Source organism: Arachis ipaensis, chromosome B05 (genome assembly GCF_000816755.2).
Source record: "Arachis ipaensis cultivar K30076 chromosome B05, Araip1.1, whole genome shotgun sequence".
Classification (NCBI taxonomy): Eukaryota; Viridiplantae; Streptophyta; class Magnoliopsida; order Fabales; family Fabaceae; genus Arachis; species Arachis ipaensis.
The window spans coordinates 142,832,452-142,843,172 of record NC_029789.2 but is presented as its reverse complement, the minus strand read 5'-3'; the positions used below and the strand labels follow the sequence as shown (position 1 = coordinate 142,843,172).

Here is a 10,721-nt window from a genome sequence, read left to right as displayed (position 1 = left end):
GACCCTTGAAAGATTATCCTAACTGTTGTACATAGTTCCTCCTGTATGCTTAATTCATGTAGCTTTTGAAGACCTTGTCATAATTTTTTGAAGTTCTCTGTATAAAAGTCAGCCAAAGCTAATGACTAATGTCATATGAAACAGGTCTTCACTTAAAAAATGTAGTTTGAAGGGTTTCTTTCCCTCCTTGAATACAAAGTTATCAAAACCAACAAAGTCAGAATAAAAGCAATAACTCTTAAATGGGAAATGATCATATTATGATAGAAGTGTCACAGTATAACAACATATTCATTAGCTTAACCGAAATTTACAAAGGGTGTGGTTGTCATCAATTGCAGTAACTTGACTACTGCAACAACACAAGTTCGTAGTGCAAAGCCCAAAAGATATAACCATATTACTTCTCTTCTTCAACTAGCACTTAAAAATCGGATTAGTCTAATGTGACAGCCTAATGGCAAGTGACCTACATAGAGAAGGGCTTTTTGCATAGGTAGTTAGTTAGTTGATGTCAGTTTGATGTCTAAAACTGGACTTGTTACTAAATGGATCTATCAATTGGAAAAGGGCTCAAAAGCCTTGTCTTGAAACAGTAATCTAGAGCAACAGCAGCACAGACAAAAATGAAAAAACTCTCAGCTACATAAATGGTTCCATCTAGGGCATGTGATAAGAAGCTGTCAAGGTTCAGTTCAAGAACTGGTCCACCACCCAGGGTTGCAAGACCTGTATCACAAGTTTGTTACTTTATTTCAACAAAAGAAGAGAAGATGATGTACAAACTTTTATGTGAGTTGATGAAGTCATGAAATTCTTACTAATTCAACCTCAAGTATGACTGATTACCTTTAACAACACCGAAAGCAGCGGCTACCCCTGTTTTAAGATTAACGTCATCCAAGTTTCTCCTTACTGCGTATCGAAAGGTTACTCCAAACAGTATGCAGCTGATGAAGTTGATAGCCAAAGGGAGAAGCAGCTGAGTAGTGTCTGTGACCTGAGTGAGGCATATGGGGAGCCCTGAAAGGGTGCCAACAAGGGCAGCAATGGATGCTGCTTTTACTGACTCCAATCTCTCTTTGTCCCGGTCAATTTCTTCGCCATCTTCAGCTCCACTCTCGCTTACTAAGAGTGCGCGTTCTGCTTCCTCAACCAGGGCTTTTGCTTCAGATATTTCTCTTTGACATTCTGCAATCTTACATTACAGTGATTCAATTTGTATCAGCATAGACTTGGTATGAACCAACCTATAAAAAAATTTCAAAAGCACTAGAAATGCTTCAATGTACTTTTAACCACAAGCAATAATCTGAATTGTAATTTCAATAAAAAGGAATTCATTAAGAATACATCTCTACATTTTTCATGGAAAGATATACTGTCTCCCTCCCCTGTTGGCTGAAATCTTTTGATCACAAAGTCATGGCGAAGCATCTACAAACCGGTTTTAAATTGTGGTTCCAATTCATTTAAACAACTAACCCAAATTCAAATTGCAATCACAAAAAATTGAAGGCCACAATGTGCATCACAACACTTGTAATACCCTCATAATCACAACAACCGCAACCACAATTTAGAACCCTGCCCTTTATGACTTGCTAAGATAGCAATGATTTCAACGCATTTGAAAAGGGTATAACATAGCACATGGGATTCAATATGATGTGATATGATATAGTATATAGTTATATACCTCAGAAGCTTGTCTTTCAAGCTTGTTGACATAATCCCTGAACTTCTTAGCAGCAAGTTCTTGTTCTTCAATGATGGCAAGTTGTTTCTTGGCCATGTCAACCCTCAGAGAAGCCTTCTCCAAGCCATCAAGTATTGACTTGTTCTCTTCTTTGCTCAGAAGCTCCTCAACTTGCTCGTTCACAATCCCAGTCAGAGAAACCCTCTTCTCTTCTGACTCTGAACTGTTACTGTTATTGATGCTGCAGAAGCATGTCAATGGTGGGAATGATTTTGAAGAAGCTCTGAAGGACTTTATGAAAGGAAGAGAACGAGAAGGAACAGCAATGGAGTTCATAAGAACAAGAGTGCAAGGATTGAGAACCTTCATTGCAAGAACCTTGAAAATCTAATTCCTCTTATCTATACAGAGTTCTATGGTGGCTAAGAAAAAACAATATCAGATGCTGTCTCCCCTGTTATTAATGTTAGGAAATTATTTTAATTTTTTAATTTGTATGAGTGCAATACATATATTAAGTGTCATGCTCAAATATAAATAGACTTTCAGGGTTTTGGTTTCCAATATACCAAAGTCCCCTTTGTTGCTCTTTTTTCATCAAAAGAGTTGTCGTTCAACCACCTAGAAATACAGAAGGCTTTGGTTGAGGAAAATCGAAGGAACCACAAGATCCAAATCCTTCCATCAATTTCTGACTTTTATAAATAAAGGTCCGCTTTCGCATTATGATATATTTTGGTGATTCAATATGGATAATCTGAATTATTAAAATTAATTTATTCCAATAAATGGTATCAGAGCCATCCATAATTTAATTATCGAAAATATTTAATTTTATTTTTTTTATTATCATCGAATTAAAATATATATATATATATATATTGTTCACGTTATGAAATTGTTGTAAGCACACGAACTTGGTCGGTATATACACACGAAATTGTTCTGCGTTGTGTGTGAGCGTCAAGAGTAAATACCCATAGTCGTCCCTGAGATTCACGCAATTACTCATAGTAATCCCTAAGATCCCGATTTCCCTATTATAGTCCTCCAGATAGAGCTCCGAGCACTCAAACTGGTCCCTGGCCATATTTCAGGTGATGACTCATCACCAGAGCGCTGACGTGGCTACGGATTGCCACGCTGGAGGGCTCCCAACGGCTAGCTGAGCTGGCTAATTTACAATTTGTACCCATATTGGTCCCTCGTACTATATGTAACCCTAAATCCCCAAATTCTCAAATACTTCATCCCTTCATCTTGTTCATCTCTTCTTCTTCTTCTTTCATACACTTCTTCCCGTTCTCACACAGTTTCAGCTGGGGCTGCTACTCATGTCGATGATGGGTGGTGGTAGCACTGCAGGTGGAAGCTCTGTTCGTTCCCCATCTAGCTGGAACCGGAGTAGAACGCAAACAAAGAGCAGTAGATCGGTCCTGCCAGAATGGTGTGGCTATGGCTGCAGGCTGGTCCTCAAATGGTCTGGAACAGATTCGAATCCAAACAAATCGTTTTATGGCTTCCCCAACTATAATGTGGGTTAGAATAATTACTTGTGTTGTTATGATTCTCCTCCTCTGACTGTTCTTGTGTTGTTCCTCTCTGAACTTTGATCCTTTCTTGGTTACAGACAAGTGGGAAAAGATGGTGCGGGCTTTTTGTGTGGGCAGATTCTGTGAATGAGGAACAGGATGAGAAGTCAGAATCGTGTGGTGATGAAGTGAAGATGAACTTTGATTGGAGGCTTCGAAGGTTGGTAGAGGATGTCCAAATGCAAAAAGTGATTATCCAATTATTAGTGTTAGCTGTGTTTGTATTGATAGTGTTATTGGTGATCCTGTATTGTAAATGATGAATGAGTTGGTGGTTTAGGATTTTCTGTTAGCAACAGATGTAAAAAACTGCTTCTTGATTGAATGAAAAATGATGTTAACTATGAAATTATTGTTAAGATAAATTTCATTGTTTATAAAAAAAAATTGCTTGTTGATGGAATGAAAAATGTTGTTAACTATGAAACTGTTGTTAAGATAAATTCCATTGTTTATCAAAAAAAATAAAAAAATACTGCTTCCACCTGAATGGTAAACCACAAAGCATAGTATATTAAGACAAATTCCATTGTTTATCAAAAAACAACAAAAGATGAAGGTACAAGGCAGCCTAGAAACCATTATGCTGCTATCTGTAGTTTCATCAAAAGCATGGCATATCAAAAAGACCTTTGGATCACAATTCACCATCTAGTCATTGTACGATGAAAAAGATTAATTACACAAAATAGAAATTCCTAAATATGGCTGAATAAGCTTCTAGTCCAACATCCATCAGCCACTTCTGTAAATATGCCCAAGCATCCTCATTTAACTTTTTGATCTTGTCCATTCCATCTCTAAATTCTTGGTATGTTGTTGCTCTTACACATTCTCACAAAAGTTCCCGTAATTGTAAGTCCTTCCAATTCTTGTTGAAATTTTTTCATAAATGCTAGACGCAGAATATATGATGCACATCAGGTATCACCTCTTTCACTGCTGATATCAGTCCCTGCCAGATTCAGAAAATATTATACATATATAGCTTCAACAAAATGTAAACATATATAACCCTGACTTTATATTCGTGACCCATAATAGTCCCTAACGTTTATGCTTATCCCCATAAAGGTCCTTAAAATTTACAATCGATCCCTATAAAAGTCCCTAACAGATATGCAGATAATCTGACAATGATTCGGGAGCTAAACTATAAACAATGCAATTGGAGTGACAAATTTCTTCTAAAAAAGATGGTATCAAATGAATAAACTTGGTTTACCACAGGCACCATGTAAAAAGTTGGTAAGAACGTGGGGTATGTTACTATTGAAAAGCTATCATTAATTAAGTATTGAAGCCAAAAAGAACAGAACATATAAGAAGAAACCTATACCTCAATTTGCTTTGGTCAACTAATGCAATAGCAATCTATTTCCCTGACAATATGAGAATAGAAATCTCTCTTCCACTTGATCTACACTGCAAAACGATGAAAAGGTTTTCTGACTAAATGTTATAAATAAATGACAAAGTTGCTAGTGAATAAAATGCATCAAGTTGTTAGTTTCCTCAAGTCCAACAAATTTGGCAGAACACAACTTTATTTTTTATTCTTTTTTTTTTTGTGATAAAAACACCACTTTCATTTTCCTATTCTTATTAAAAGTGCAACTAATTTTCCACCATTCAATTAGTTCTTGTTAAAATCTAAGTATAACAATAAACCATTAATAGACCTGTATGTCAATTTCAGATTTCACTGCCTTTTGAAATAACATATCTAGTCTGACTAGATTATTAGGCAATTCCTCCTTCACAACATTTATCACAAATTTCAAAGAGGTATTTAGCCAAGCGTGGAAACATTTTAGGCAAAACAAGTCCATCTTGCTGTCAAACTTAACTATATAGCAATCAATGGTGTACTTCAAGACAATGTAAGCTTTGATAAATTTATTGTAGTACTAGTATATTTTAACTCATATCCAAATCACTATCAAATAAAAACTCATCTCTTAAATTCATCTTACTACAAAAACTTAAGTGCACAAAGATAAAATTAAGATAAAAGCTCATTATTTGTCCCTGAAATTTTTGGAACATCAACATTCTCTTGAAAAGATTATAACAAGTGGTCCTCAAATAGAAGTAATTAGTCTAAGAGTTACTACAGGACGGCCAAAAAAAAAATCACTCCAGGATCAAGTGAATCCCTAAAAAATTAAACTGATATTTGGAAAACTATTCATAAGCTGGGATTTTTTTGTTGGCACCTTGGGCTGGGTAGGAGTCTTTGACATTGATGGTGGCTGTGTGACTTTAGATGTAGTATGAGCTTTGGTATTGGAGTGTGACATGAACACATCAAGAACACATTTTTGAACCATATCCCTATTTCATTCTGGTTAAATATAGCAACCCCACAAACCCCAGCCAACCTTCAAATCCTAGACACTACAATGACACCAAAACTCCCGAACCTCAGACACACAAACAACTTGCATATCAACAACCAACACTGAATCGAAAATGCAAAGTAAAAAAAAAAAGGAGGGAGATTACCTTAAATACGATCACAAAGTCCGAATCTCTTGCTTCTGGTGATGGAGGGGAAGAACGAAAACCTCTTGCTTCTTCTCTCAACTTTTTCAACCCAGGGATTAGAACCCTACGCCATTGATGAGTATACGAAGATGGAGTCAGAGGGTGAAAGAAGAAGAGACGAGTGAAGTTTGTATTGGCGAGAAAACTGATATTCATGCTAAATAACGTCAAAACGGCGATGTTTTTGGCTATCAAGGGCACCAAACCAAAACGACGCCGTTTCGGAGCCTTCCAGCGTGGCAATTCGCGGCCACGTCAGCGCTCCGGTGATGAGTCATCACCTGAAATATGGCCAAGGACCAGTTTGAGTGCTCGGAGCTCTATCTGGAGGACTGCAATAGGAAAATCGGGATCTTAGGAATTAGTATGAGTAATTGCGTGAATCTCAGGGACGACTATGGATATTTACTCGAGCGTCAATGTATATAAATTGGTTCGTATATGAAAGGCTTCCATATATATGTATTGTTTTTGTTTGTGTTGAACTCAGATTGCGTTCTGAGCCAATTTTATATACATGTATAATATATATTATTCTTTCGATTATATATATACATTCTTGCGTACAGATAGCGTAAAGCATGTTCTATTTTATTTTGTTTATAAAATTGATAATTTCTTTTGAAATATTGATGGAGTATTATTGAATTATAATTGTCTAGGATCTAATTATGTATGCTATTAATTTAGTATACAATTGATTAATAATTTCTTTTGGGATATAAGGATTATTATATATATGTCACTTATGCGAATATTGATCTAGTCAAAGGAAGATCTATATTTGGCCAAATTATGAGTATACATCAATAATATTTGAGTAATAAAAAATATTAATTGTTACATAAGGTAACTAGTAACAATTTGGATTATTATATCCACTTATTTTATAAAGATTTGATTTTAGAATAAATTGATTGAACATTATGCTGCCAAAGTAGCCTCTTTTGTAAAAATTGATTTATTTAAAACATTAGAAATATGGTATTATGTAATTCATGCGAATATTGGTCGGACCAAAGAAAGATCTATATTTGGCCGAATTACATACACATATTGATAGTAAATACATGTTTGGGTAACAAATTAAGAATAAAGTAATGCTTATTATTTATGCGAACAATAATCGGTCCAAAGGAAGTTTATTGTTTGGCCAAATAATAAGCATTGCATACTTTTGTTTATTTTCTATTAATTATGCGGTCAATAATCGGCCTAAAGGAAAGTTATTGTTTGGCCAATTAATAGAAAATATATGCGGTAATAAATATGTTGCGAAGTTTAAGTCTCAATGTGCGCATTAAGCCGGTCCAAAGAAATGTTTCATGTGTGACAATATTTGATTACTGCAATGAGAGTATCACTTACAATTAATTTTTCTATCCAAAGAATGAAAATTAATGTTGTTCTAGATATCTCAATAAGGATTTTTTTTCCATTATTTAACTAATGTTTACTGCATGTTTATTTGTTCTAATCCAGAAACTATGGCTTCAACTACCAATGTTTCTGCACAAATTAGCAGTATTCCTATAATGGTTCAAACTTTAAAGTTTGGAAGGATACCGTGGAGATTGTCTTCGGTTGTATGGATCTGGATATAACTATTCGAGAGGAGAAACCCACTTCCACTCCGGAAAACCTCAATGAGGTTAAAATAGAGAAGTGGGAGAGATCCAATCGAATGAGCATTATGATCATGAAACGCTTAATTCTTGAGGCGTTTCGGGGCTCAATTACTGAGGATAAAGATGTTAAACAGTTTCTGAAAGATGTCGAAAAATTTTTTACTAAGAATGAAAAGGCCGAGGCAAGTAGTCTTTTGAGCAAATTTGTCTTCATGAGGTATAAAGGTAAAGGGAACATAAGGGAGTACATTATGAAAATGTCTCGTCTTGCTTCAAAATTGAAAGCACTAAAATTAGAGTTGTCTAAAGATTTACTCGTGCATTTCATTTTGATTTCCCTTCCTGCACACTTTGGGCAATTTAAAGTGAGTTATAACACTCTGAAGAACACTTGGTCCTTAAATGAGCTTATATCTCACTGTGTGCAAGAAGATGAAGTCATGTGAGCACTTTTAGTCTTATCTTGCTGTAGTCTCTCTTCTTCTTACACACAGTGAGATATAAGCTCATTTAAGGACCAAGTGTCCTTCAGAGTGTTATAACTCGCTTTGAATTGTTCAAAGTGTGCAGGAAGGGAAATCAAAATTAAATGCACGAGTAAATCTTTAGACAACTCTAATTTTAGTGCTTTCAATTTTGAAGTAAGATGAGACATTTTCATAATGTACTCCCTTATGTTCCTTTACCTTTATACCTCATGGAGACAGGTTTGCTCAAAAGACTACTTGCCTCTGCCTTTTCATTCTTAGTAAAAAAAATTTCAACATCTTTCAGAAACTGTTTGACATCTTTATCCTCAGTAATTGAGCCCCAAAACGTCTCAAGAATTGAGCGTTTCATGATCATAATGCTCATTCGATTGGATCTCTCCCACTTCTCTATTTTAGCCTCATTGACGTTTTCCGGAGTGAAAGTGAGTTTCTCCTCTCGAAGAGCTATATCCAAATCCATACAACCGAGGACAATCTCCACGGTATCCTTCCAAACTTTAAAGTTTGAAGCATTCAGCATAGGAATACTGCTAATTTGTGCAGAAACATTGGTAGTTGAAACCATAGTTTCTGGATTAGAACAAATAAACATGCAGTAAACATTAGTTAAATAATGGAAAAAAATCCATATTGAGATATCTAGAACAACATTAATTTTCAATCTTTGGATAGAAAAATTAACTGTAAGTAATACTCTCATTGCAGTAATAAAATATTGTCAAAATTCCTGTCACAATGAAGCCTTTCTTTGGACCGACTTAATGCGCACATGGAGACTTAAACTTCGCAACCTATTTATTACCGCATATATTTTCTATTAATTGGCCAAACAATAACTTTCTTTTGGGCCGATTATTGACCGCATAATTAATAGAAAATAAACAAAAGTGTGTAATGCTTATTATTTGGCCAAACAATAAACTTCTTTTGGACCGATTATTGTTCGCATAAATAATAAGCATTACTTTATTCTTAATTTGTTACCCAAACATGTATTTACTATCAATATTTGTATGTAATTCGGCCAAATATAGACCTTCCTTTGGACCGACCAATATTCGCATGAATTACATAACACCATATTCCTAATGTTTTAAATAAATCAATTTTCACAAGAGATTACTTTGGCAGCATAATGTTCAATCAATTTATTCTAAAATCAAATCTTTATAAAATAAGTGGGTATAATAATCCAAATTGTTACTAATTTTTTTATGTAACAATTAATATTTTTTATTACTCAAATATTATTGATGTACACTCATAACTTGGCCAAATATAAATATTTTTTTGACTAAATCAATATTCGCATAAGTGACATATACATAATAATCCTTATAACCCAAAAAGAATTATTAATCAATTGTATACTAAATTAATAGCATACATAATTAGATCCTAGACAATTATTATTCAATAATACTCCATCAATATTTCAAAAAAAATTATCAATTTTATAAACAAAATAAAATGGAACATGCTTTACACTATCGGTACGCAAAAATGTATATATATAATCGAAAGAATAATATATATATTATACATGTATATAAAATTGGCTGAGAACGCAATCTGAGTTCAACGCAAACAAAAACAATGCATATATATGGAAGCCTTTCATATACGAACCAATTTATATACATTGACACTCACACACAACGCAGAACAATTTCGTATGTATATACGGACCAAGTTCGTGTGCGTGCAACAATTTCATAACGTGAACAATATATATATATATATATTGATTTGATAATAATAAAAAAAAATAAAACTGAATATTTTTTATGATTAAATTATGGATAGCTCTAATACCACTTGTTGGAATAAATTAATTTTAATAATCCAGATTATTCATATTGAATCATGAAAATATAAGACAATGCGGAAGCGTACCTTTATTCATAAAAGTTAGAAATTGATGGAAGGATTTGGATTTTGTGATTCTTTCGATCTTTCTCAACCAAAACTTTGTGTATTCCTAGGTGGCTGAACTGTAACTCTTTTGATGGGGAAAGAGCAACAAATGCGATTTTGGTATATTGGGGACCGAAACCCTGAAGGCCTATTTATATTTGAGCATGACACCCATTAAACTCTAAAGCTCAAATAAAAATAGTATATAAATTCTAAAATATAATATATCTAAAATCCAAAAGATAATTATCTAAGGAACAAAAGATAATATATGGTTTTATTCTCATTTAATTTCAAATCAAAAGTAATAATGACTTATTCAATTTAGCATATATAACAATAAATGAGATCACCATTATATAAGTCATTTAAGTTGAAAGAGTATAATTTATAATTATAATTAATATATGCATTGCCACAAATAAATTAAAAAATTAAAATAATTTCCTCACAATTAAAATTCATATCTTTTCCCAAATATATAATGTTTTCCTTTTATATATGAAACAAAGGGGGAAAGATCAAATTTAACTAGAATTATTGTGTTTATGATGTTAATTTATTACAAGGTAAGATGGCTAATTCATAATTTCATACAACAATTTAACCCTTTTTTGTTATGGGTGATTTTTTTTTAAATTAAATCTTATACAATCTAGTAAAATTTGGAGTGAATATAAAAGAGGAATTTTGCGGGCTTAGAGTGATTGGGAACTTTGGAATTTGGATCATGCAGTGAAAGAAATATTGGAGATTTTGTTGAGAAAGATAAAATATTCGTAAAGTGAATTGATTTAGTTAAACGAATTGTTCATATTTAAATATAAATATATATTCTGTAATA

At 33.5% G+C, this 10,721-nt stretch overlaps 1 protein-coding gene across 1 annotated transcript; it reads right to left on the bottom strand.

Moving 5' to 3' along the window:
• LOC107644577 lies at positions 233-2,173 on the bottom strand. Its single transcript, XM_016348466.2, has 3 exons — positions 1,700-2,173; positions 850-1,198; positions 233-729 (listed from the first exon to the last, which is right to left on the bottom strand). The coding sequence occupies exons 1-3, from the start codon at positions 2,066-2,068 to the stop codon at positions 545-547; spliced, it is 903 nt and encodes a 300-aa protein (XP_016203952.1). The 5' UTR covers positions 2,069-2,173; the 3' UTR covers positions 233-544.